At 40.2% G+C, this 27,917-nt stretch overlaps 2 protein-coding genes across 3 annotated transcripts; both read right to left on the bottom strand.

Moving 5' to 3' along the window:
• Window positions 1-1,996: 1,996 nt before the first annotated feature.
• LOC136675722 (SH2 domain-containing adapter protein F-like) lies at window positions 1,997-21,216 on the bottom strand. Of its 2 annotated transcripts, none has more exons than XM_066652444.1 (7): window positions 21,077-21,216; window positions 18,667-19,031; window positions 15,371-15,524; window positions 13,242-13,451; window positions 8,975-9,155; window positions 8,695-8,814; window positions 1,997-4,529 (listed from the first exon to the last, which is right to left on the bottom strand). In XM_066652444.1, exons 2-7 carry the CDS (start codon window positions 18,997-18,999, stop codon window positions 4,343-4,345), a joined length of 1,185 nt encoding a protein of 394 aa, XP_066508541.1. In that variant the 5' UTR covers window positions 19,000-19,031; window positions 21,077-21,216; the 3' UTR covers window positions 1,997-4,342. The 2 variants fall into 2 exon arrangements, with proteins under 2 accessions (XP_066508541.1, XP_066508539.1); XM_066652442.1 differs by having other exon boundaries at window positions 18,667-19,003; window positions 21,077-21,213.
• Window positions 21,217-22,804: 1,588 nt separating this feature from the next.
• LOC136675979 (splicing factor YJU2-like) lies at window positions 22,805-27,709 on the bottom strand. The gene is made up of 8 exons (XM_066652812.1): window positions 27,562-27,709; window positions 26,767-26,867; window positions 26,530-26,674; window positions 26,284-26,418; window positions 25,355-25,536; window positions 24,551-24,707; window positions 24,159-24,315; window positions 22,805-23,225 (listed from the first exon to the last, which is right to left on the bottom strand). Exons 1-8 carry the CDS (start codon window positions 27,583-27,585, stop codon window positions 23,089-23,091), a joined length of 1,038 nt encoding a protein of 345 aa, XP_066508909.1. The 5' UTR covers window positions 27,586-27,709; the 3' UTR covers window positions 22,805-23,088.
• Between the last annotated feature and the right edge of the window lie 208 nt (window positions 27,710-27,917).

The raw sequence follows: 27,917 nt of genomic DNA, 5'->3' as shown, positions 1-27,917 counted from the left end.
TACAGGTCCCTGGAGTTGTGTGACTGCAGGACTAACTTAATACAGCTAAAAAGACTAATTCAAACAGGTGTGTGGATACCTCTGGACAGTTCATGGCTGCTCAGATCACTTATTGACCCATATTTACTGTATAAATACAAAGTAAACTACATGTAAGATATTGTTTACCTGCTCTTCTAAAACATGTAGCACTCCATGAGATGAGAAGATTGATAGATACGGTGGGGGTGTGGAAACCTGTTGAGACGCTGCTGTTGCTGTGGCAACTGCAGCCGCTCCCGTGGTTATTTTGGAATTTTCTGTGACCCGTCACTGATGAAATGTTCCAGCACTTTCTGCTTCAGCGCTCTCTACACCTCACACCTGCTCTTACGCGGCATGCTGCCAAAACATGCATACACACACACACACACCTACACGCCCATGCTTCAGCATCCATCTGAACCAGCCAGTGTTGCAGAGGTCCATGAAAGCCCACTTAATGTTTAGCTTTTAGATGGATTTACCATCTACTTTGTCTCAGTCTACATCTTCAGTCTCAACAGAAGTGTGGAGGAGAATACATTACGGCTGACAAAGTCCTCGTCACATGCAGGATTGTACAATGGAAGGATGCGCAGTGCATCAACAATTTATATGAGCACTCAGTGCAACGTTTGCCAGATGTTACCTCGGGGCAGCCTGTTTGGAAGAGAGGAGAGAAAGCAGACATTTTTTTAATACAAATCCACAGACCACTACAACTTTGTGGACCACTTTAGTGAAAGGAAGGATATAGTACATCACGGCAAACCCTTTACTGTACATATGAACATCACTAGTGGATGTCATACACCCCTCAGTTTATAAAGTCAATGTAAGGTAATGAAGCTACATATGCTGCCCGTTTTTGATCATGGTTGTGATGTCACAACTACAGATACAAAAAACTGGTGGTAGTAAAGTTTTTGAAAACCTTTTAGAAACTAAGCACTGTTTACACCTTCTGCAATGAGTTCGTCTATTATTTGTTAGTGCTGCACAGTGGGGCTACATGTGGTATCACAGCCAGAGATCCATGGTCCTGTAATCCAGGGTTCAAACGTCATCCTTCATCACTGTCTTTGAGGACTATGGTGTTTTCTCTCGTGTCTGCGTGGTTTTCCTCCGAATGTTCCAGTTTAGTTGCACAATCCAAAGGGATCCACGGGTATGAGTGTGGGATGCGACGGCACCCGGTGTTCCTGACTTTAACTCAATGATTCCCACTGTAATGCTTTTCGGAATGGAACATGTGGACGACCTATGCATAAATCAACAAGCAGCAAACTGACAAAAGCAACATCAAAGTGGAAAGTTATAAGTCTCCTTAAAGCAAGATATAACAAGATGTTCCGCTTACTGGTCCACTTCGTCTTCATGTTCTAATTTAACGTTCATGATTATTTTAAAGGTTCGTGAGTCCAGTTATGTACCCGTTTGTTTCCGGCGGCACATTCCGCCAAAAGCGGTTTAACTTGGCAATTCACTTTGAGGTTACAGAGTGTGTCGTTACTGCAGACAGCCTTTAGCAAAGTTAGCTGAATATGGGCTGTATTCAGCACATAGACGTAGTCTGTTTAATAATTCAGAGAGACTTCCTTGCAGCAGGCCATTAACTGTCAGATTAGACAATATGCAAATGGGCACCAGCAAGAAGGTTTTTCAATACTTGTTTCACTCTGATACACACACCCCCACTAGCTCCCATATACCAACACTGCTCTATAGGCTTTGTGACATGCGGGAGTCGTGACCTATTTTTCTAGGCGTATTGTTTGAAGGCCTGAAGGAACTGACTTTGATTCTCCTTTATGCTGAGAGAGCGAGAGAGTGAGAGAGAGATGTATTTGTCCCATGTGTTTTATGCTTCACTTCATCTGTGAGCACATTTATTCTCTAAGCCCTGGGTCACATTTAGCCTGGCATTTATCCATATTATGTAGAATACAAGAATGATACACAACGCAGGTTTTATTTTTATTTTATACAAAAAGAGCAACTTCTAGTTAAAATAAAAACAAAATGTTTAAAATAAACAAAACAATACAGTACAGAAATTAGTCATAATCAACCACTACAGTGTAGTTCTCTATAATTACACTCTGTGACAGAGTAAGCTGGGTCTTGCAATACTTAGAAAGTGTGCTACAGTTTTACTTTGCTTGTGAGAACTGCTGTTAAAAATCCTTTCCAATGATTCAATCTGACAAAGCAAGCGTCTCTTTTAACCATAGGTCCCCTAGGTCAAACATATCAGGAGTTTACAGAAACAGAGGTAAAAGAAGCTGAACAAAAGCCTCCCTCTTTGATAAAAAATCTTTACAGAGAGAGTGAGATAAAACCCTGCATACCTCTGCTTTACTTCACTGAAGTCCAGAGATGCCAACCAAAATATTGGGAGCATCTAGGCCTGGGAACAATCGTTGTTTTCTATAAAAACATGTAGAAAATGACCATCAGTTTAGCTCATCTGTGGGGTGTGTCCTGCTATGGTTTATAGATATTTGAAATAATAATTTAACAAAAAGGCTCTGCAAAAAAGACTTTCCTGTTAATAAACTTGTTCTGGTGATTCCAGGGAGTTTAAAACCTAATCTAAACTCAAATCTCCTACCAAAACAAAACCTAAGAAAATTTCACCTAAGAAACATAGGACATGTATCATAGTTATGTCTGCCCTCAGTCGGGATATACAGTATTTGTATATTTATTTTTTCCCCCATCCCCAATTCACCCAGTGTCTATATTGCTTCTATTTACAAAATATTCAACTAAAGTACACCACACAATCACACACACAGAGAAATGTAAAACTGTGCACAAGAGTTCAGTAGTTTTGAACAAAGCAGTGATTGCCTTTTCTTAAGCTGTAAATGGTGACTGGACCCCAGGCATTGCCGCGTTCAACTCCAGTGAAGTGCAGCCCTTCAAAAAGCTTCCTATCTGCTCCCACAGAGAATTGAAGCTGCTGGGGCAGAGAGGAGACGAGCGGCCAAGTGGAAAGAGCGTGGCTTTGGAGAGGTGAGGGCTTTCTCTTCCTGTTTTCACCTCTCTTTTGCTAGACTTAAGTCTGAGTCACTGGCTCCAGCACAAAGGACACTGCTTTGGCTGGTCAGCAGCTCAAGAGGCAGAAATTCTGTGCATTCCATTGCCACTGCTCAATTTCCTTAAGATGTTCCAGTCTATATTTCAACTCCCACTTCTGCGTGTTTAGGGACACACCAAAAATCAGCCACTGAGGACTGTTGGTATATTTTTCAGTTCTAAGCTGAGATGGAAAGACAATTATTTTTTTTTTTAAGATTTACCTCTTCAGGGAAAATGGCAGCCGTGTGGAACATGTTTTTTTTAAGTAACAGTTAATTTCTTTTAGCTACTAAACTATTAACTTGTGTTTATCTATTTTTTCAGTTTTGGTCTTTGAGGTTGGCATGAATTTTGGTTTGGGCCCAGGTTTTTCATTCTGATACATTACTTAGATAAGAATCCTAAAGTCTATATCTAAAAAACACCTCAAATAAAAAGTCTATAGCTTCCCTTCAATTGAAATGCACATTACCATTGGTTACAACTGCTGCCAACCTCCAAGATGATGCTGACTGACAGCAAGAAAAAACAGTCACGTTATTAAGCAACTGGCTTTTAACCAAACATTTCTGTAAAAACAATTTCTTTCTAATTATGGACGTGTCTCGTCATACTTTGGAAAGTCTACTTTTCCACTAAAGCAGAAGCCCTGTTGGTACAGTACATAGAAATACAGCTAGAGGATAAGTACAGCTACAATGTCAAGTTAGTGAAGGCATTTCCCATGTATTCCAGCATAGAATGAAGGGTCCATACTTCATGAGCTATAGTGCGTTTTCTTGTAGCGTAAAGCCCCTCTCGATGCTGGCCAACCCATTAACGGAACATTAATTGCAAGTGAAAGCAACACATCATAGAAATTTGTGCAAGTCGTGTAGTGTCAAATGTGTTTAAAGCATGTGGCATCATGTAGCTTCAAAAACAGCCTACCTTTAGCTCCCACATTCATATTTGCTTAAATTCCAAACTACACAGCAATGGCACTCCAAAGCACCATTCGATACTGATTCAAACTAAATACTGAAAGATCAGCTGTGGCTATTAATTAACATAAACCCACACTTTGATCAAGTACAAAGCACTACTGCAAGTTGATCCAAATCAGGCCCTGAGTGTGCATGTTTACATATGTGTGTGTGTGTGTAAGCAAGCAGGAGTCCAGGCCTGTGAGTGCATTTGTGTGTGTGTGTGTGTGTGTGTGTGTGTGTATGCATCTATAGGCCAGTGTATGTCCTCAGAGTGTCTGGACCACAACAGGAAAGAGCAGGGAGAGGTGTTCTGCTCCACGGATGGGCAGCTTGTGGGTTGTGTAGTAGTGGATGACTTCTGGAATTGTGTCGAAGGGAGGACTGTTCTCACCGAGGATGTACTTTCTGTCACGCGACAGAGAAAACTTCATGTGCATGAAGCCATGGCAGCTCCTGCAAAGAGCGAAAGAAAGATTAGAAACAAACTCGCTAAAATATTCATCCATTTTCAAAAGGCTTGTTTGTAAGCGTATGCACACCGTGGCTCGTCTAGGCAGAATTAAAAGGCATAAAATTAAAGGAAAGACCCACTAAATAAATGAATTAATTAATCCCAGAGAGGCAGAAAGAGAGGGACAACATATCCGCCAATAATAAAGACATTACATACTGCCTCAAGTCTCCTGAAAAGAATAATATTGTTTAATTCAATCCAATTAAACACTGTCATTATGAGCATACGCTCTGTGCAGTTGTGAGCAACCAATTTAATTTTGATGTTCAGGCTGAGAGACTAAATAAGTGAAAATATAAAACCAATGCACAGCTATATGCTCATATGGAGAAAGAAAGAAAACGAGGAACTGAATGTTACTGATATTGTTTCTAGTCTCTGAACACTGCCTCTACTGAGCTAGACAGTCTTTGTGTAAACACACAGAGGAACAGCTGTGTAGGATTAGTCATTTTATATTGTGCTAGCGGCATGGACAGACAGAGAGAGAGAGAGAGAGAGAGAGAGAGAGAGAGTGTGTGAGTGAGAGAGAGTGAGTGAGAGAGAGTGATGGTGCAGAACATGGGGGAGGAATTGGAGAAAACAAGGTCAAATAGAGGAAAAAGAGGGGGAGGGAAAAAAGGCAATGGATAGATGGATCCAAAATTGAGGATTTGATCTACTTAAGCTCTAAGCCTATGGATCAGCATGGGCAATAAGGCATAACCAATAAAACCACTAATCCATGGGTATTATTAATATGCCATTATTCTACTCGCATCAGAGTGTGAAAAAGCATTTGGATTACTATAATTTCATGTAATTCAAGCAGCAATCAACAAAACCACCACATTCAGCTGAGATTAGAGCACGCAGTGAGATACTTCTAACAAGGTTTGGTGTAGTGTTTAGACAAGCAAGTCAAAAGACAGTGGTAAAGGGGGACTGCTAATACCTATACAAGACTTGCCAGACCACCAAAAAGCATCAATTTAATATGTAAAATGAGACCTACTGTTCCCACGTTTTTGCAAAAAACCACAAAGAAAGCTGAACAAATAAAGCTAATAAGCCACTGTTGTAGCTTTTTAAAGGGCAACTGCACCCAATAGATTTGGCTACGTCTACCCCCAACTTTAAAAACTGCTCTGAAGCAGAAGGAACCATTGCAAGCGCCTTTAATAAAAGGCGGTTTTGTGCTGCGTTGTAAATCTTGCTTCCAAAATGAAAGAGAAAGGCCACACAAGTAGGACACCAATCAAGCATGTTTGAATGCGGTTATAAAAGGAGCAAACGGACACACAGCATGTGACAAACATTGTGCGTCATCTGGGATGGGAAAACAGCTCAGAAAATTTACATAGTGTGTCTTTCTACTTCGTTATGGAGCTCCATCAGCCGTACGTACAGCAACGTTAACCACAACGTTAGCAAAGTACACACCTCGGCGAAAGCAAACATGCTCCCCTCAGACACACTGGGCAGGACTACTGACAAGTGAAAAGACCAGTTTAATTGAAGTCTGTCCTAAATTCCAAAACACTTAAGACTGATAATGCATTTTAAGAACACGATGAGAGTGATATTTTGTATAACACCAGACAACACCTTTCAAATTCCATACACTAATTGAATTCATTCATTCATTATCTGTAACCCTTATCCAGTTCAGGGTCGCGGTGGGTCCAGAGCCTACCTGGAATCATTGGGCGCAAGGCGGGAATACACCCTGGAGGGGGCGCCTGTCCTTCACAGGGTGACACACACTCGCACATTCATTCACACCTACGGACACTTAAGTCGCCAATCCACACCAACGTGTGTCTTTGGACCGTGGGAGGAAACCGGAGCACCCGGAGGAAACCCACGGAGACACAGGGAGAACACACCACATTCCTCACAGACAGTCATCCGGAGGAAACCCACACAGACACAGGGAGAACACACCACACTCCTCACAGACAGTCACCCGGAGGAAACCCACACAGACACAGGGAGAACACACCACATTCCTCACAGACAGTCATCCAGAGGAAACCCACACAGACACAAGGAGAACACACCACACTCCTCACAGACAGTCACCCGGAGGAAACCCACGCAGACACAGGGAGAACACACCACACTCCTCACAGACAGTCATCCAGAGGAAACCCACGCAGACACAGGGAGAACACACCACATTCCTCACAGACAGTCATCCAGAGGAAACCCACACAGACACAAGGAGAACACACCACACTCCTCACAGACAGTCACCCGGAGTGGGAAACAAACCCACAACCTCCAGGTCCCTGGAGCTGTGTTACTGCGACACTACCTACACTAATTGAAATTAATGCTTAAATTTGTCTGTTAACACTGTCCGAATTACATGCCTTGAAACAGTGTTTCTCACCCTGTTCCTGGAGGCAACGTGCCCTGCACATTTTAGTGCTTCCCCACGTTACTCCCACTGTAACTCTTTCAGATGAATCAATAGGATGAATCAGGTGTGTTGGGAGAAGCAAAAGCAATAAATGTGTAAGGCTGGGTGCCTCCAGGACCAGGGTTGAGAAACACTGCCTTAAATCATCACATACACTTAGCTCAAACTAATTAATGACATGCTGATATTTTACATAACCCAAAAAACTAAATTACAGTTTACATGACAAAATAAACTGATCTCAACCTTGACACACTTAGCTGCCATTATAATAAAAATGATGTTCATCTAATGAACCATCTCTGCTATGTAGCCAAGGGGGTGTATTTCTGGAGCGTCCATCATGGCTGACAAGTGAATACACTGGAAAATGCTTCACTGGCTACACACACAGAATATACCACATGTATGTATGATGGATATGCCCTTACATGTCTCATGCTGAAACCTAACCAGATTTTTCAGCTTCTACATTGTCCACAATACTAGTAACAATGGTCACACTGAAAAAGCTAAAGCACCTGAATAGTAAAGGACACAAGAACAGCTCCACCAATCCACAAACCTCAGAAGCATGGGCAAGAGAAAACAAGAATGAAGTGTGTTCAACGTTTGAGAAGAGGTTACAGCATTCACTTGAAAGACATTTTATACTTTTCTGCCACTGGCCTGAAAGAAAATGATGTTTAACATGCTACTGGAATACGCTAGTGCTAGCCTTATAAAAATGTAAATGAATATGCCACAGGCTGAATGGAATATGCAGAGTATTCAGCCTGAGTGGATAACATTTAGATATAAAACTAGAATAAAATAGTAGCTGTTAGACTCTAGTCCAGTCCAGGACTCTAACGGTTTCTAATCTCTAAAGGATTCTAATGGTTTAACTGATGAAGCTTGATTCCGGTGTTTTTCTACTGAAAAGTAAGTTATCGTCCTATTATTCTAAGTAAATACATGAGAAATTAAAAGTTTTCCCAACACCCAAGACCTAGTGAGCTGTCCACACTATAGTTTGCATGCTCCCAATACATAGGCTCTCCCAATTCTTAGACACCTTAAATATACTGCCTATTGAGATGCATATGCCAACAAACATACCAACAGTGCACAATAAAGAAAAGAAAAAACTTTCTGAAAAGGCTCCAGATGCCAGTTTTTCCTGACTGTCTGAGCAAGCTTAACTGGAGATTTGGATGAGAGACCGTGATTAACATGCATCATCAGCAGGGGGCAGAGACAATAAGTGTGTGAGAGAGAGAGAGAGAGAGAGAGAGAAAGTGAGAGAAAGAGAAAGAGAGAGAGAGAAAGAGAGAGAGAGAAAGAGAGAGAAAGAAAGAGAGAAAGAGAGAGAAAGGGAAAGAGAGAGAAAGAGAGAGAAAGAGAGATAACTTTAATATTACACACGTTGTAGGTTATTAAACTACTCAAGGTGTGAGAGAACACATTATTGCATTTGCAGAGAGAAAGTAGCTGACAGCTCAAGTACGTAACCGTAGCACTTTATAGTACTGCATTAGTAGTCGTTAGATGTTATTACAATCCAGAGAAGCAAGCGCCAGTATCAGGGTGAATGTCTATGACTTGCCAATGACATTATTAGGTTCTTTATTAAACAATTCCATCAAAGTTTAAGACTAAAGGAAATACAACCAAGCAACTAAACAAAGTGTTATATCAGAAGCACACTGTGGTACCTGAGGGATAGAGAAAAGTCGTTTCTGCTGGTCTGACTGTTCCTCACCAAATAACTACATTCTTTACACAGAGTCAGCAGGGCCTCTGCTTCGGAGCGCGTCAGGGCACCGTGGTACCACCTAACAGACAGATAAAGAAAGGGTTAACCAAGACCCTCTGATTATTAATAACAGAAAATACAATTATTTACTAAAAATGGTTGTACTTAAACCACTCATTAACTGTACTAAAATCACTGTGATACATGGCCTTGTTGCTTATTATCTTATTATGACATACACTTGTTGTTCCAGGGGTAGGGTAGGGTCCACTCTCTCTCCCAGAACGGTGTTTGGGTCAGTGGGCTTCCGTAGGCTGGTGGGCTTGCTGGAAGGAGGGCTGGTCCTAGGGGGTCCTGCTCTCCTCTGCTGCTCTACATGAGGCAACGTGGACCGGTCCCAGTCACCACCTTCAAACTGAACTAAAGCACACACAGACATTAACCAGGTCAGAATAAATCAGAGCTGTCCAGACATGAAATGGACAAATCCATGTAGCACAAAAGGTTGGCCAAGCTGAACAAACCAATAAAGCATGACGGATTCTGCTTCTCGACAGGGTGAAATCGTTTTGAATCCACACTTAATTCCAATTAATGAGAGCTGCAATTGTGACTAATATGGTTTGTGAACTGCATCATATTTATTTTTAATCGGGCGATTGCAAAGCCTCAGTCATCTTTGTTACACTTCATCTGGCTGACTGGATCAACAGGGGGGCATTCCTCTATATGGAGTGACAGCAGGCTATCAGCTAAATCCTATCTGCCTCTTCCCCCTCATCGACCACCCCCCCATCCCCCACCTCTCTCCCTAGCACACATACTGTTTTTCTTCCTATGCTACTACCCTTCTGGCATTTTCTAGTTTTTGGGCTTTTATATCTCTCCAACTGAAACATTCTCTCACTTTCTTTCTGGAGGCATGTCTTCCTGTTTTAACAAAAGGTCCTATATCTACTCTCTCGAGTCTTTAACTCAATGGCTGTATCTCCAAGACTGAACTGAGTATCTCTGCTCTAAGCCATCTTTGGGCAGTTCTCTTCTATCTCTCTCTGTGACTCACTGCCCTGCTGGACTGTCACACGCATTTAGCACCCTCTGTCTGACAGGCACACCATGGCTCTAAGGAGGAGTGTGCATGTCAGCTTTGGAGGACCATGTGTCGGGTCTTGATGGGCCTGATTAGAAGTCCTCTTCAAATTACGAGAATAGTTTATGTATATGTAAACACACAGTTTGAGATGAAGTGGCCAACCAGATCCAGATTGGTCGATCTTGTTTTAAGCCTTGCCTTGCTTTTAGGGCACAGACCATAACAATCTGAATTCTATGTTTGGAAATCACATTTGTTTGTAATAATTTGTAAATCATTAGTTTCAACCCACAGCATTTACACCACAGTCAAACTTACATCTGTGTCCATTCAGCTTACAGCAGTTTAGCAATGCCTATTTACAGTAATATTATAAAGACATCCAGGCCAGACTGATATTTGAATGAGGCAATTAGGTGTAAAGGCTCTCTACAGTTACAGTTGCCTGTTAGCAATAGATGAGAATTGATTCTAAGATGCATTTGAACAATTTCTTGAAAGATTCTGAACCTACACAAAATAATATGAAAAGAAGCAGCCTGTGGGAAAGTTGCTCCAGCTGTAATGCTGTGCCTGAGTGAAGTAATGTGTGTTAAGAGTCATGTCAGGGCTGGTGATGAAACTGCATGCTTTCCTCTGTATTAGGCGTTTGTTAATACATGGTGCGTGAGCATGTTCAAACACACCACTCAGTTGAGACGTACTGGACACAGGGAACAGGTATCTCACAACATGACTTGATTATGCAGTTTGACAGCTTGCTCTTTCACTTTTACACGACTTTATTCACTATATGGAAGCCAGAGAGAATCTGGGGAAAAGATGAAAAATGAAACATGAGATAAGCCGTAAGAAATGTCTTCTTTGCTTTTATTAAGTTACGCAGCACAACTGGGAAATGTAGTTGGAGTATGTTACACATGCTCTTAGTGCCATGCGAGAAACAATAATACACTTGAAGCTTTGTGAGAAGCAGCCATGTAGAAAGTATCTTGCACAGAACACTGTACTACATACGGCCAGAAAAAAGACCACGCTCATAGTCACATAACACAAGCTGTGGACGCTGCTGTGAGTTTTATTTAAACCCACTCATCTCCACACTGCAGCACAGCAATGGAGTTTGACCCTTTTTTGTTTGAAAAATCACTGCTTTATTGGACGTAAATCTGAGGAGAATGAGAAGGACAAGCATGCCTTTGGAGAAGATCCCCCAAATACAGTGGATTATGGTATTATGGGACCCTGGGATGTATGTTAATAAAGCATAGCATTGTAATGCAAAAACTGTACATGTAGGAAACTGTTTCAAGCACTTTATCAGGAATTCTGTTATCAGGAATAATGTTTCAAAATGTAATTTATATATATATATATATATACACATACACACACTGTCCACTGGTTTGGTTTTTGCTTTTAAACATTTTCGTCCCCTACAAATCTCTATATGGGTCTCATTCTTTCTTACTGCAATGCTCTCCCAGTCACCTCCAATTATTTCTCTTCTCTTCCCTTTCGATTCCACATCTCTCCTGCCTCCCTCTGAAAGCTCATCTCGTCTCACACATTTCCCACCAGGGACCATCTCAGATACCATCTAAGAGAGAGCAGAAAAGTGCAGCACAGCCAGACCACTTCTCCCCAACAGCCAAGAATCTGTCCTGGTTGCTCTGTTTGAAAAAGACACGATTCCAGCACAGTTCAGATTCGATGTCCAAGCTGAGCAAACACGTAAATATGGGCTGCACGGCCTGTAAAATAAGCTTCAGTCAGCAGTCGGGTCAAATTTCTTGCATTATACAGCCAAATACGGTCAGATTCTGGTTTCAGTGACAAATTCACTTTGCATAGCTAGCCAACAAAGCTATTACTAACAATTACAACAACTAAACTACATTTTAGGAACACTGCTGGAAATGGAATCTAAAGCATATTTAGACTTGGCTACTTCCTGTATGTTGGGTTGATCCGATTGCTATCTAATCAAGAAAAAGGCCAGTGTAAATGCAACCACGACGCAATGGAGAGAGAGTGAAATTCAATCGCTCCGAAACTTCAGGAGGTGGTTTGAATTGCAGTGGAGATTCAGCTGAGCAAAGGGTAAATGGATCTGTTCCTCCAAGCCACAAAATCTTTACTCTTCCCATAGAGAACTACTTTGTTAGTGAAAATTATTAATGGACAGAGTAAAAGAGAGGGGGAAAAGTTTACAAAAAAACAGTTCCTCGTCGTACAACTGTAGTATAAACTGTAGTAATAATACATTTCTCTTTAATTTATTAAAAAGCACAACTGCACAGAAAAACAAGAGTTTCCAGAAAAACATTGGATTTACATTCAACAAGAAGAAGCTGAGATGACAAATTTGCATGTCCATCTGCCTCAAATGTGTGTATTTATGTGACCAAGCGGAAATGGAATTTAATATGCGTCTTATCTGCACTTTATCTGGATGTGAGACATATGAAATATATAAACAGACTTTAATTACTGTTAAAGACGCACAGTGATGTCATAATCATATTGCTATCAGCAGATAATTGACTAAAAAAACGTGACATCACAAAGATGTTTAGATTCGATTGATGATGATGTGTACTGATTTGAAAATGATATTTATTTTACAAGTAAATGCATTCCGAAATTAATATGAAATCATACTGGAACATTTTATTGTACTGTATATTCAGACATAGAGAGTTATACTTTGGCTTTCAGTATTGAGCCAAGGTCCTCATATTGGTGTATTTCTAGCCTTTCTATTGATTTTAACCACCGCGTTTGTGTGTGTACCCTTTCAGTACGTGAGCAGCATTTCACACAGACTTGTCTGAAACCATTTCTCTATCTGGATGATTAAGAGCTACATCCAATAAACAGGTCAGGGCTGAAAAATCTTCAGCTGGCACGGCAATAACTTCCTTTATTACATCGACTGATTTAAAGTTAACAACGAGCCTTGTATTATTTCACTACTATTTTAAACTGCACCCATAGTGGAAAAACATGATTTTGTAAGCTTGTAAAATCTCCACAGATAAGCATATGAAATGGGACACTGGGGCAGGATCAAAGGTCAGCATGCTGAAAGCAAGCACAGGCCACAAGGGTATAAACCCCTCCAAAAATTAAAATACGTTCGGGTTGTGTGAAAACGCTAATGTTTTCATAACTCAATCAGATCAACTCCTCCCAGAAAAAGTCAAATCTATTGCTGCATCAAAGGGGGAAAATGATCTATTAATATCCTAAATTCAGAATGTTGGGTAAAGTGTCCACAAACGTATAGCCATGTAGTGTTTTGCACAACAATGCTCCAAACCCTCTAATGCCTACATCAGGTTAAAAATAAGCATGGCTTCGTCTTGAACCTTGGCCAATTCGAATGCACCAACTTTAAAAAATCTCACCAGCAAAAGCTTTGGAGATGTTTTCCTTCTTCCACTCCCAGGGCTGGTCATACTCATCTGCAGGCCTCTCGTCATCCTGGGGTAGACGGCTATCCTTCTCATCATCTGAGGGTCCAGCTCGGCGGCGACTCCGCTCCTCGTACGGACTGTCGTACAGTTGCGGACTTCCTCTAGATCCAGTGCGGCCTAATTCTGAACCGTGCTGCAGCCCTGGAGAGAAACAGAAACAGCCCACAGTATTTTAGATTGGGAACTGTTGTTATCTCATTGAATGAATGAAAACAGGCAGTATGCATTTGCAACAACAGCACTAGAATTAGAAGATAATTATGTGCTTTATTATGTTGTTTAAAAAATTCCATTGCAGTCTAGAATAAGCAAAGCACCATTTAAAATCATTTTTGTTTACACTTAATACACACCCTTCTCAGAGAAATGGACCATTGAGATGTGGCACTATGCAAACAAAAACAGACCCGTACAATTTCTCCTTCTCCTCTCAAACTGCTTACAGAAATTTCAAAACAACTCTGCACTGTTAAAAAGCTGACTGCTTAACCACACTTTTACCAAACTCTGATACAAAATTACTAGATTTTTTTCTTCATAATAATAACAACAACAACACATTTTATTTATACAATGCTTTTCAAGAACCCATGTCACAAGTTTATTGTTCCTTAAAGGCTAAGCACCAGTGATATGAAAGTGTCAAACAAATAAATACAGTGGAATTTGAGTTCCTAACTTGTGTTTATTGAGAGTCAGAAAAAATTAGTTATTTCTTACTAATTCAAGGAATAAGGTTTAAAAGGCCGTTGGTCCCCCCCCCCCCCCCCCCACCAACGGTGTTGGGAAACTCTAATAGGCGTCTTGCCTGTGACGTAGATGGTGGACAACAACTCTAGAAGCTGCACTTAATTTAATGCAAAATGACGAAAAGGTGTGTTGTTTTTGGCTGCAATCATTCAATGTACAGTGGGACATCTGTGCACAAATGGCCCAAAGATCCCAAAATATCCAGAAAATGGACTAAAGTTGTCCACTTTAAACGGGCACTTTGGAAAGGACCCTCCGCTCACTCCGTTATCTGTAGCTCATTTCACTGGCGCTTTTCCAACAATATGGGCATGTAAGGACACCAACGAAAGGTGTTCAAGAGCCTCTGTAACATGGAGGTAAACAGGGTAAGGACACTCACGTCGCCTGTTTTAGTTGGTGTTAGTTAACGTTAGCTTGACTCGCTAAACTCGGTGTCTCAGATTATACTCGGCTACGTAGCTGCATTACGGAGGTTTATAGTGTCGGATGAATTCGAGTTCGACTTCGATCACATTTACAAGAATAACGGTACCTCTACATTTGAGTGTAGCTTATTGCTAGGCTATTGTCATGAATAATGTTGGTTATTTAGCTAGATACTGTCATAACAGTCAGTCATAACGGTGTTTTACCGCGGCGTTGTTCAGCTGTTGTCCACCAGTGACGTCACGGTCGGGTTCAACAATTTCCGTAGCGAGCTGATATTTTCATTTTAATTCATACTTTAATACTGAAATATTCATGGAGGTCCATTAAGTGGTGCAGGCAGTGTGGAGAAGGACTGAAATTCTAAACAGGGATTTATAATTTACAATGTATAATTTAAAAATGTAAGTACATATATAAACAAATAAATCATATGTTTGATATAAGATAAGCACTTCCCATTATGAAGAGGAAAAAATTAATTATGAAATAAAATAAAAACAGTAGATTCAGATGAAGCACTTCAATAAGATATAGTATATTATAGTATATTAGTGGATTTAAAAATAGTGACAAATAGCTCCAACACCTATTAACACACTGGCCATTTGTCTGAAATTGAGTGAACTCAGCAAGAGCGCAAATAGCTTGGCACTAATGCGGCAAAAAGCTCTTAATGTACAAATTAGAACCTCTGTATAGGCTTACTTTACCATTGAAATACCCTACACATGTCTTCCTAGACCTCTACAGAGACCCTCCTGAGCGAATGCTCTTCCCAGTAATGCATCCCTGTTCTTTAAATGGCTCTGCTAATGTAGCCCTTTATGTGCTCCATACATCCACGTGGGTCTCCAAGGCCGCTTTGGAAAGCACCTCACCAGTAATGACTCTCTGAGCTTCAAAGGGCTCCATGTAGCTGCTGCTGTTCTCTACAGAGCTGTGATCCCAGCTGGGCCTAACTCTCGGGTCTGGACGAGCGTCAAATGGGTCAGAATAATCCGTGTCCCCCACTGCTGGAGCAGAAGGAACCACCTGGTGTGGGAACAGATAGAGAAAGAAAGAGAGTAAGATTAAGTACTGTCTGAGAACAAAAGATGGATGGACAGAAGAGGAACCTGCAGGGGGAAGATTAAGCACTACTTAAGGGTAAAAAAAAAAACCTTAGTGCTTATTACTAGCTTAAAAACAAAAACAATGACAGAGCAGGGGACTTTGTGCATAACAATGGTTTCCCACAATCTTCCCTTCACCCCAAATGGAGCCCATTAGCAAAGACATGCTTGGTATCCCTAGCTTGCTTCTTTAGTTTTGCACTGCGGCTAAAAAAGCTAATGTAGCTAACTAGCAAAGCAAGAATTTGTTCAAAATACCACAAGGATCAAACATTATTGTCTCTCTTTTTCTCCACACTGAATCAGAACATATTTCTCCACTTGTAGATGTTTTGCTCCGTTTAACCTTGTCCAAGTCCAGTGTTGTGATTGGAGAGATTCAGAAGAGGACGTGGGATAATTCCTACGTGCCTGCCATCTACATAAGACAGCACAAAGTCAGAATGACTAATTTTAGTCCATGTTCTTAGACTGTAGGTGATCATCTAGATGCGCACTTTTCACAATGGTAAACTAGTGGCTAAAAACTGCCCCTGTATTTTAGCTACATCAGATTAATAGCACCATTACAAATCTAAAGAACCAAATATCATACATAAATCATATCCAAGTAGATAGACTCCATTTTGTTTGTGGAAAGTAGTGTGAACTTGATTTGACAAAACAGTCTTTAAGTACAGCTCATAAACTGAGAGCTAAGTGGAAAAGAATGAGTGTCTCAGGGAAAAGAGCTGTTTAATGTTGATGTGCTGAGTCTTGCCTGAGGAAGGCCATTGGGGCTTTAGTAGCTCTTTGCGTGTCTGAGTCTGGGTCTGCCCTCAGCGTCCACAGCAATCTGCTATAATGTGGGCGATGTTGCGTGTAGGTCGAGTGAGTTCAGGGCCAGTTTTAACCCACTTTTCAAGTAAAGTGATGTGTTTGTTTGCTTTTCCCCAGCTGCTGCTGCTGCTTCTTGGCGAGCTCCGCGTCCATCCTAGCAATCACGTCTCCTTAAGCACGCGTGCCTGAGCTCTGATGTCCGAGTCAGCTGGACAGTGGAAGAGTGAAGGTCAGTGCACATCCGACCTCACAGTGGCCACTACTCAGCATCCATCAGCTTTGCAAACTGACAAAGGGTAATCAGTGTAGCCCTATGAATAGAGCGCTGACAGAGCAAGAATGCCTTCAAACAAGGAAGCTAAGTTTGGTAAATATTATTTTACAGTGCTCAGACCTTTCCAACTCATTGTTTACCATAAATTATATTTTGGGTGGCTCTAGCTTGAGCAATCAGGTCATCTTCATGTGGCAGTCATCATAATGTTAGCTGCTTGTGAACGTTCAGACCCTGAGGTTGAAGAGGCGGTATTAATATTCTTTAACCTAATGGTGGCTGCTTAAGCATGAGAGAGAAAAATGTGTGTCTAACATCAGTGCAGCTCCAGCAGGGATAGAGATTATGCTCAGCTCCTGGGTTAATGAATACAAACCTCCCTCTCTGGCTCTGCTCCCTTCAATATTTCATTTCCTCCAAAAGGATAATTACTAAGTAATGCACTGCTGCCATTGTGCCATGCTTTCAAAACAAAGCATGACTATGTAATCTTTTAAAAGAGAGAGATCATATTTAATGGGGCTGGATATACTCAGAAGGACACATTCGATTTACACAAGTTCAAAGTCAAAACACAAGAGAAATTGAAACACACTAAACTGTCATACTGCGCACGATCTGATTCATTTTTTTAAAAACATATTTAGAAAGGACAGAGCATATAATCTTGTCATGTCATTCAAAACGTGTCTTCCTTCTAAGGCACTGGCCCGATGCATTTGCTTTTAAAGGCGTTTGTGAATATATTTTTGGCATAAATTCATCCCAGCATATTTTTGGTATTACTAATTTCAAACACTTTTGTTTTTAGAGCTGTACACTTATAAAGGAATCATACTGGTGTTAGCAAATAGCTGTTTGGACATTTGTAGGTTACAGTTAGGTCCAAGATCTAACACATCTCAGAAAGGAAATGATTTGTTTGAGGTGGCAATATCATGCCTTTTCATTTCCAGTCTCTTCTTTTATTATAAAAACCCACACTGTTATTTTGGCACAAGTATCCATAAGCATTTTTGGATGCCAAAAGTATCTACATTGCTTCATGCTGCTGTGAGACAAGCTATCAAAATATGACTTCATATTATTCATAGGCAAGCAGCTCAGACAGGAAAACAAAAACTCCTGTCAGACAGCGGACTTTAGCCTCAAAGCCAGGACAGAGACACAATTACCTCGATCAATGACTATGTATTTTCACAAAAAAAGGTACTAGTTCTCATCATGTTCTCACACAGAGGTATCCTTATGTACGTGCTGCAAACAACTACAGACCACCAAAATATGGCTCAGAAAATTCACTTCCAAGTGAATTCTAGTTCAGCTTCCCTGCTAATGGGACTACTGTTTTCAGATTTGAACATCAGAACGGTCTCTAATGTTGGATTGCCTTCAGATGAGCTCCGTCTATACAATCTGCCTGTGGAACATCTGACTCGACAGGTGCTCATATCATTCCTACAGCATGAGCAGCTGCTAATAATGACAGACAAGCATCATGTTTCATTTTCTAAGTTTAACAGGTAGGGTCAGGCTGATTGGTCAAAATGAAGTTCACACATAATTAAACCTATCATTGAATAGCGGAGATTAAATATGGTTTATTTAAATCACTTTGATTGTAGCAAGCAGCTAGACAGTTTTATTTTGCACACAGTACAAGGGGTAGAATAATATAGCTGTCGAGATTTTATGTTCTGTCATGTAGGTCGTAGGGCATGTAAGTGATTAGAGCTGGTTTATTGGCACCATAGAAATTGTTTTTGGCACTAAACAGAGTGCAAAGTGAAAAGTTAATAAGCCAGAACATAATGTGTTTCAAGCTTAATGGTTTTCCTTCATTATTAAGGTAACACATACTGAACAAAGTCTGTGATTCACTACTAAACTATTCATCTTCCTCAAAACTAATAATAATTTACATAGTTAAGTATTTGCTAAGTGAAAATTACGTTAAACAAAGACTTACAGGGGCTTGGGGTTCCTCAAAAGACACAATGCTCAATGGGACCTTGCAGCGCCCAAATTCTTGAGATTCCACTTTTATCAGTCTGTGTTTAGGAGACACAATCTTGACCTCCACGCCATTGGGCAAAACAGTCCCAAAAGCAGGGAATGGATCAACGGTTCCCTGACCGTTTTGTGCTCGGTTCTCTGAGGGTTCGTATGGATCCTCAAAGTCCAGGTCTTTCTGGGCACGGTAGGCGCGAAGTATCTCACTCTCTGTGTAGTCGGGCTTGGGTGGCTGCGGAGGTCCTTTCCTGCTGCCAAAACTGAGGTAATCTTTCAACCACTTTGCCATGGGTCTGCACGGGGAGAAACAGGCATAACATTCTGGCAAAAAAAACATATTATTTACTGAATTACCCTGATCCCCAAATGTAGCTGATCAGTCATGGCATGTCCAAAGACTGAAGCCTGCTTCTTTAGATTTGTGGTACAGCTGCAAGGCTTAATGCCGCAAACAAGTAGAAGCGTATACCCCACTAGAGTTTGAAACCACATAAATTCATGTGTGTGAGATTACTTAACAACAGTATTCTCAAGCAAAGATGGCCAGGCAATATTTTTCTATAAAAATATTTACCTTTAAATTGTTTTAATTGAAACTCTAAATTCTAGCACTCCATAAGTATAAATATACACCTACAACGTGATCATGCAATCTGAGCTAAAGTTGCCTGTCTCTGGGTAGAGTAGCTACAGGAAAAGTTAAGATTAAAACACAGCACCACTACAGAGAATGTATTAATAAGGTGGTTGATCATTCGTGGCACTGCACTGACACTGACTTTTTGTGTTAAACGGGTACAGCTGGATCAGGCACATCCGTGTTGTTGGAGTTTCTAACCCCTTCAAATGTCGCTGCTGGACTGAGAATAGTCTACCAACCAAATATATCCAGCCAACAGCATCCTGTATCCACTGATTAAGGACTGGAGGATGATGAATAAACCCAGCAGCGACAAATAAGCAACTGACTGACATTTTTATTTATTTATTTATTTTTTTAACTACAAGGTGGACCAAAATGGTGAGTCTAATAGTGTGGACAGTAAGTAGACATAGTGTTTCAAAACTCTATGAATGCTGTGTCTAATTAATCCACTTGTACCAGCACCACCAACACATCGGTGTCATTGCAGTGCTGAGAATAATCCACCCCAAAAACAATACCTGCTCTGGGGCTAACAATATGCAGAGCAACCTATGGGTTTCAGTCTGTAATTACTGAAATACAATGTGGTCAGTGGATGTAGAAATATATGGTCATTTTAATGTTTTGGCTGACCATTGTAGGTCTCATACAGTAAAAACATAAAGCATTGAAGGGTTTGACTCTAAATAACTAAAGAAGAATTATCACAGTGCATTTCTATGTGGGTTATAGAGCTGGCTATATATTAATAGCTATTAATTTGGACTAAATACCTTTAATTAGCCACAATCATCGATGCCACAGAAAATCTAACTTCTTCAGTGAGGTGGTTTAAAAAACATAAGACATTAAAAACTTTCACAGTCTCCTCACATGGACTTGAACCAATAAGGGCAACGCCTCCATAAAGAGACCTGCCCAAACCATTCACATTCCTTCATTTATGACTGTTCCACAGTTTATTTCCCAAGTTTTTCCTGCAGCGCGGCTATATTTTTCCAACATTAGCTTATATTATATTAAAAATAAACTCAAAAGACATTCATGACCCAACAGAAAGTTTCCTCGTATCCAGTAGTATTAATATTGCTAGCCAACAAGGCTAACTGGAGAACTTGCCATTTGTAACGTCTTAACCGTATACTTCGCATCAGTAATTATAAAAGAAAATAGGTACTGATTTATTTCCCTTCAGAAAACAACTTCAATGACTTTTAATTCATATTACCGTGCTAGGACTGTTGTTTTAACGTTACTTTTTCGCCCACAGCGAGGCTTAAGTTGGTTTCTTATTGGAATTTTCCATTCCACCTTAAATACAGCAGCGCCTCCATTCTGGCAATAGCGTTTTTCCTCGGGCGCCAGTGTAAGCGCAGCTCTGTTTAAGGTGGAACCGAAAATTCCATAAAAAAAGAACCAACTTCAGCTTCCATAGCTAGCAACAAGCTAGCCATTTAGGCATTTCTTGTCCGAAAAATGCAAAAATAAAAGAGGAAAAGCGACCGTGTTTAAATAGGCAAGATAATTACAGATCTGTGAACGTATATTTCTTTTAAAAAAACCTTTAAACAGTCGATAACGAACACCACTCTGCTGACAGCCCCCTATTCTCTTATTGTGGCAAACCTCCATCATTCCAAAAAAAAAGAGTATTATATGTACCCCACCAATTACACTGTCTACGAATATACTAAGTGATTTAATTTGTTAATCCACTCACCTTTCAGTGACTTGCCGAGGAAAAGCTACAAATGAGACACTTGTGAATGAAGTCTGGAGCCCATCTCTCCGGAGCAGTGCGCCTTTGGCTGTCTAAACCCAATGTGGAATAAGAGATGGCAGCCAGCTGGTTAAAACCCAATCTGCACAGAGTTGGAGGAAAGAAAGCCCACAGGCTACTTCTTCTCCCATCTCCTTTGTTCTGCCTGGAAATGTCATGCTGCAGAATACGTCGCCCTAATTCAGTCCATCTTTAGTTTCTGATATTCTAGAGTTACTAAGGCAACCTGTTTAAGATTTCCATCCAAAGTCTCTAGATGCAAATAATAAGCCCAAATATTTTGGGAACACTGTTTCGACAGTCCTGTTTCCAGATGGTCATTTTGCCTTCAACTCTATGTCTGCGTACAACATACAACTGAACTGATTTGAAATAATATTCCATTTTAAGATATAACATTTAAATTATTTCCTAAAACTAGGGATGTACAAAGAGATTGAGTTCTATTGCTATCAGCCTATTTCCTTCAAATATTCGTTGTACTCAGTAAGAGCTGGGGAAAGGCTTAACCAGACCTGTGCAAACTATGTTAAAAGTTATAAAGAACCAATGCCATAAAAATGGCAAAACAAGTTATTTTCACTTAAAAAAGGAATCAAAAATATGCTATTTTGTCAAGAATTTTCCAGCTTGTCTAATCATGTGTATTTCTGTGTCGAAATTCCAGGAGGATTTAGTTCATGCAGCAGAATAGACATTAAGGGAAATTATGGCTACTAGCTTTGGCCCGAAATTTGAATACTGGTGCCTCCCCTCCCAAAACATAAACCTGTTCAGAATTTTGCCAGATAGTTTACTCACAATATAAATATTTAATAACGCTAACATTGTGATCAACTTCTGGTATTGTTTATTCATAACAGAAGCAGTTAGGGAAGATTTAAAAAATTAGAGAGTGAATAATTATAAATATTACTGCTTCCATTAAAATATAAAACACATGGGATCTAAACCCCAAATCTTACACTGAATATTGTGTTCAGTACTAAATGTTAAATTGTGCCATTAGACTGCATATATTTAATACTAGTAGTCACATTTTCTTCAAATTCACTTTGATATTAAAACTGTAGATTAAATACTGAATATCCAGCATATATTTTGGCAAGGGCTTGGTGTTTTGACTGAATAAACACAGTTTAAAATGATTTCACTTTTAACATGGTATTAATTAAAAGACTGTAGACAAAAACTCAAGCTGCACACAGTTAAACATTCATAAAATTCCCACATTATAAGGGGGTTTTAGTGGGGAAAGAGGTTAATTACTAACAATACTCCAAAACTAGCACTCTGAATAATCAGCCTTCAATGAACTCTAGATACTAGGCTTGAATAACAGATGCATTCCCTCTGTTACGCTTTGCTGTGGTTGACCCTGCCCTCTGACTCTTTGCAGATAAAATCAATATGTCAGGGTGGATTACAGACTTGTGCACCACAATGAAAGGCTCATCACAATAAAAGGCTTAAAGATACAGTAGCAATTAAACTGAAAAACCAAAGAAATCAACAGATGTACATGAGAAGTATGATAGAAAAAACACTTTGTGAAGGAAAAATGTGAGAAAACACACTATTTTTTAAAATGTAAAACTTAAAACCAACTCATGATTTTCAAGAAATCTATCTTTACTTCATGCACAACAAAATAAGCCAGAAATTACATAAATATATAACCATAATAATTAAAAAATACACTGCTCAGACAGGCGAACTGCTAGTCCATTAATAAACTGATTTATTTGCCTCTCTATCTTCAGACTTGTTTTCTTTGTATTTAACATAAGCACTAATACAAAAGGAGCTCATTATAAAGCTGAAGTTGGATTATTCTGATTTCAATTTTCCATTCTACTTGAAATTGGCCATTAAGGTCTCCACTCTTTAAGGTGAAATGGAAAACTTGATAAGCATCCAGCAAACAAAGAGCCGATGGGAGCATCAGAAGCTCAGTCTGAGTTGCTGTCTTCACTGTCAGAGTATGCCCCCAGGAGGCTGAGAGAGGAACCGTTCTGAGCTGCTGCAGTCTGGCTGCTGCTGGCAGTTGCTTGAGTACATGTTTGTGCAGGTTTAGGAGCAGCTGATTCTGAATAACAGAGGAAAGAGAAAAAATATATATAACTGAACACATTGGCAACATTCCAATGGGATGCTTCAAAAAGCAAGTGAAAACATTTTTAATAAACTATTGTTTTTTTTTTCCCTTTTTTCAAAAGCCCAGTTTTGGAATTTCACTAGTGGGTTAACTGAGAAGTTTTGCTTTGTGAAAACCATATAGAAGGGTTACAGCATATGAGGGGCATGATTTAGCTGATTTAACATAACAGCTTCATAATACTCATTACAATTCATTCATTATCTATAATCCTTATCCAGTTCAGGGTCGCGGTGGGTCCAGAGCCTACCTGGAATCATTGGGTGCAAGGCAGGAATACACCCTGGAGAGGGCACCAATCCTTCACAGGGCGACACACACATACACACTTTTGAGTCGCCAATCCACCTACCAACATGTGTTTTTGGACTGTGGGAAGAAACCAGAGCACCCGGAGGAAACCCACGCAGACACAGGGAGAACACACCACACTCCTCACAGACAGTCACCCGGAGGAAACCCACGCAGACACAGGGAGAACACACCACACTCCTCACAGACAGTCACCCGGAGGAAACCCACGCAGACACAGGGAGAACACACCACACTCCTCACAGACAGTCACCCGGAGTGGGAATTGAACCCACAACCTCCAGGCCCCTGGAGCTGTGTGACTGCGACACTAACCTGCTGTGCCACCATGCCACCCTACTTATTATAATGTGACCCTGAATTTTAAAAACGCGAAACCTGAATTTAACATGTAAATATGGTAGCTCTATGGTATTATTACTAACTGCTTTTAGTAATAATAATATAAATTACACACAAACACATTCTCAACAAGATTATCATATTAACAAGTTTCAAAATTGTTACCAATTATATGACTACACTTTCAGCAGTCGCCCAAAGTGAATTTACCTGTGTGGCTTCCAGCTGCAGACAGCTGTCCTGTGTTTGTGGCTGCAGGCTTCTTCCTTACTATCAGCGATCCCAGTGTACTTTTACTTCCTAGCCCCCCTACACTCCTCTCCCAGCTCTCCACTTTCTGACGCTTCACTCCAGCAGAAGAGGGACCCTGTGAGGTGAGGGTGAAACATCATGAATCAGAATAATTTAAAAAAGAATTATATATATACATACACACACAGTTCTTATAAATTTATACCATTTTTATAAATATTTTTCTAAAATAAAAAGCTCTACTGCTTTACAATTTTTCACAGCTAGCTGACTGGCACAATGAGGTTAACCTAGTCCAGTGTGAGTGAATTCTGAAATGTCTAATGATGCTGTTCCCTCCCCCAATGTACTTTTGTGTCTTCACTTCTCTCTGGCATCAGGATGTCTGTGGGTCTCTCAGCAGAGTGTTTCTTCTGCTCTTCTTTTCCCTTTTCCTCCTCCTGATCTGAATTGGAGTCAGAGTCAGAGTCCCTCAGTCTCTTCACCAAAGCCCTCTCCAGCATCTCCCTAAAGAGTGAGAGCAAGAGTGAGGGAAAGACATTCTAATGTTCTGTCTCTGTTAGTTTGATGAGGTTTTAAAACCATACAAACACCTTATTGCATTAAAAAAACAAAGAAATTTGTACTGTATTTTTATACCAAACATGAGAGGTGTATTACTGCAATGACAAATATCGTAACAAATTTGTGCTTAAAAAAAAAGGACTGGGTCTAGATCTGGGTATTTGGTGCGCTTCTCCAGCATGCGGCACTGTCCACTGTTGTTGTTGTATTACTGGCAATTCGAAAAGAGACAGTGGCTGGTTTCACATGTCGTGGAAGAGGTATTCACTTTCCATTACCTCCAACAGGTTCATGACCAAGGAGTCTTAAAGGCTCTCTATAAGCTTATGGAGAATGACTGGGACTGGGTAGAAACACTGGACATTTTTCCATCATGCAACTGACCATAGAGCTAGCACACCATGAGGAAACATTTGCTGAATTTTACAAAAAGTGTTTTGGATTGAAATTATATACAGCACCTTTAACAGACGCAATAGGTAAAAAGATAATTACGTAAATAAATGTAAGTGTACTTTAGTGATATTCTTAATGGAACCTGTAACGTCGGGACGATAAAACGTTCTAGTTTACATTATAAATGATCATACTTGGTCTCTCGCTCATCGTCGTCCTGCTCTTTCTGCCTCTGTCTCCTTTCCAGCTCTCTGTACTGTTCCAGCATGGACTCAAAGTCCACCTGAGCCTGCCGCTGGTTCAACTCCTTAAGTTCCTGCAGGTTCTCCAGAACTTCCATCTCCATCTTTGAATCCCGTGTGCGGTTCTCCAAAACCTATTGCAGGAAAAGACATCAGAGCATTGTGATAACTGAATAAAACTGCAAATATTCTAAATATTAAGCAAATAAACCTAAAAAGCTTGGAGTGATTTGATGTAGTTTGTTATGTACACCGAGCACCATTTAGTAACTTAAAAAGGTACTAAAATAGCGCTTTTACACCAAAGAGTATCAATCAGTGCGAACCATTGTCCATGGGTGTGCTGAGGTTCAGTAACTCAAGAGATCAGAGCCTCAAATACAGCGTCATCAAACTCTCCCTTTGTGTGTGTTTCTGGGGCTGTGTTTGGCTCAACATGTGCATAGGCCAGAGCTGCGCTTCTGCGTTGGTTACGTTTCTTCACTGTTCACAAGCTCAGTGGGACGGTTCTGAACTCTGCAACATGTACATGTATTATCTCACTCTAATCTGACTCCACGGTAAACGAAAAATAAACAATGACCCTGTCAGGACTCTGACAGTTTATCTGTGGCTCTGCCGCTGTATTCAGCCACAGTGACGGCTCCCGCTGATGAAGTATCTTTGGTTCCTCTCTAACTTCGTGGAAAGGACCAATGGAACCAGTTCAAAAAGAAAGAACTAGACTTATTTATAGTGGAAAAGTGCTAAAAGTGTCTTAACAGTACATTTATTATGTTAAAGACACCCATGATTAATGAACTTTCAATGATTTAATCGACTACATGCTAAAAGCTGATATGGTACAAATAAAAATATTGAAGAACACCATTCAACATTACCTTCATAGGATTATTCAGCTCCTCTTCCTCTCGCTCCCTTTGGATTTTCTTTTCTTCTTCCTCAATTAGTTTCTCAGCCTGAAAGTTTCGTGTTGCCCCATGCTCCATGGCGTAATCTGTGTTTTCTGGGTCTGTCTGTTCAAGAGAGGAACAAAAAGTATGAAGTAATATGACCACACTAAACTAGACATGTTTTAATTTTTTAAAACCGTTACTATCAGAGTAGTCGTGTTGGCCTTCTCATACCTTGAAAGTGATTTCTGCCAGACATCTTGTGCATTTAATGTAGAAGCGGAAGATGGGCAAACCCAAGTACAGCTCATTCTGTACAGTCTCCTTCCTGGCATTGAATTTTTTCCCTTTGTAGATGTATTCTCCACATGTTTTACACCTGCAACAATTAGAGATGATTTTCTATTAAAAATATGTACAAAAATTTAACCACCTGTAAATTTACAGTGAGCAGCTGCTGCAGTCTCTCACCTCATGTTGAATGGAGCCATCAATCTGACCACATACTGCCTGTCTTTGGGGAGTTTGAGTTTGGGGATTTTTGATGGATCAAAATCCGGGGGGTAGTATTTCTACAAAAAGATGAAGACATAGCAGTTAGGGTTGAAGGGAGCCATGAGTGAATGTAAAATGTGGGGAATATATTGATATGTACATGCCCTCCACAGTGAACACATTACTGCACAAACCAAAGCACAATATACAGCCAGTATTAAACATTTACAGAAGTGAGTCTAGGCGACCTCCAGTGGCCAAACTGGTTAGCTACAACAATAAAAACTGCCAGTCTGGTCCAGAATTTGTTTTTTTTTTCACCTCTGGTTTTCTCAGGCACAGAATTCCTGTGTACATATATTATTTACAAAATAACTTTTTTAAATCATGTTTTCTTTATTTTACTCTTAATTTTACTAGTTTGAAAACGTAAGAAAATCGCCTAGTGCGCCTTTAAAGAAGGTAGTTCTACTTTTACTGTGGTCATGAAAACACAACTACGCGCCAGAGCTCTGGTATTGATTAAAAACACCGTTTTTTTTTTAACAGACCAGTTCTACAGTAACCAATGCCACAGTGTATATAACACAGTTTCTTTTTACAAGCTAAGAAATTGTAATAAGTTATATTTAAGCTATATGTTTAACTATTTCCCTATCGAAAGGCTATCAAGCAGCACATCTATCTGAGCTTCCAGTGTCAAAATAATCAACGGCTTCCTTCAGGTTTTCATCGACACAGATTTAATCCGTGCAGGAGAAAGTCACTTACGTTTAAAACCTTTCTTTCGGACATGGCTGGGTCTTTTTAAGAAATTTAGCTCAGCAAATCAAGCTATGAACATAACACTTCTTCCTCGAGTCTTACTCTTCCCCACGCGTTATTTGCAGCTTTCCCGTGTTGAATCTTTACTGCCACCTACAGGTTCCATGGAGGAATAGCAGTGTCTCTGTGCTGTTATGTTTATAGGAACCACAAGAGGACGACATCACACCACTTAATAATGTTCAATCGCACCACAACACACACACACACACACACACACACACACACACACACACACACACACACACACACACACACACCACATGTACCTACAATTAACCAAAACATAAAAAAAAAATTCT

This window comes from Hoplias malabaricus, chromosome X1, assembly GCF_029633855.1.
Source record: "Hoplias malabaricus isolate fHopMal1 chromosome X1, fHopMal1.hap1, whole genome shotgun sequence".
NCBI lineage: Eukaryota > Metazoa > Chordata > Actinopteri > Characiformes > Erythrinidae > Hoplias > Hoplias malabaricus.
The sequence above is the reverse complement of the archived record's forward strand: the minus strand, read 5'-3'. Positions and strand labels throughout refer to the sequence as shown.

What these genes read in the sequence shown, in the direction of transcription:
- LOC136675722 (XM_066652444.1), bottom strand. Translation starts at nt 18,999, where the DNA reads ATGGCAAAGTGGTTGAAAGATTACCTCAGTTTTGGCAGCAGGAAAGGA. An exon ending in TTGAGGAACCCCAAGCCCCT is followed by an intron (nt 15,525 to 18,666) that starts GTAAGTCTTTGT and finishes TTCCCACACCAG; the next exon opens with GTGGTTCCTTCTGCTCCAGC. An exon ending in GACTTTTCTCTATCCCTCAG is followed by an intron (nt 4,530 to 8,694) that starts GTACCACAGTGT and finishes CGCTCTTTGCAG; the next exon opens with GAGCTGCCATGGCTTCATGC.
- LOC136675979 (XM_066652812.1), bottom strand. Translation starts at nt 27,585, where the DNA reads ATGTCCGAAAGAAAGGTTTTAAAC. An exon ending in CCGAAAGAAAGGTTTTAAAC is followed by an intron (nt 26,868 to 27,561) that starts GTAAGTGACTTT and finishes ATCTTTTTGTAG; the next exon opens with AAATACTACCCCCCGGATTT. An exon ending in AGCTGAATAATCCTATGAAG is followed by an intron (nt 25,537 to 26,283) that starts GTAATGTTGAAT and finishes TTCCTGCAATAG; the next exon opens with GTTTTGGAGAACCGCACACG.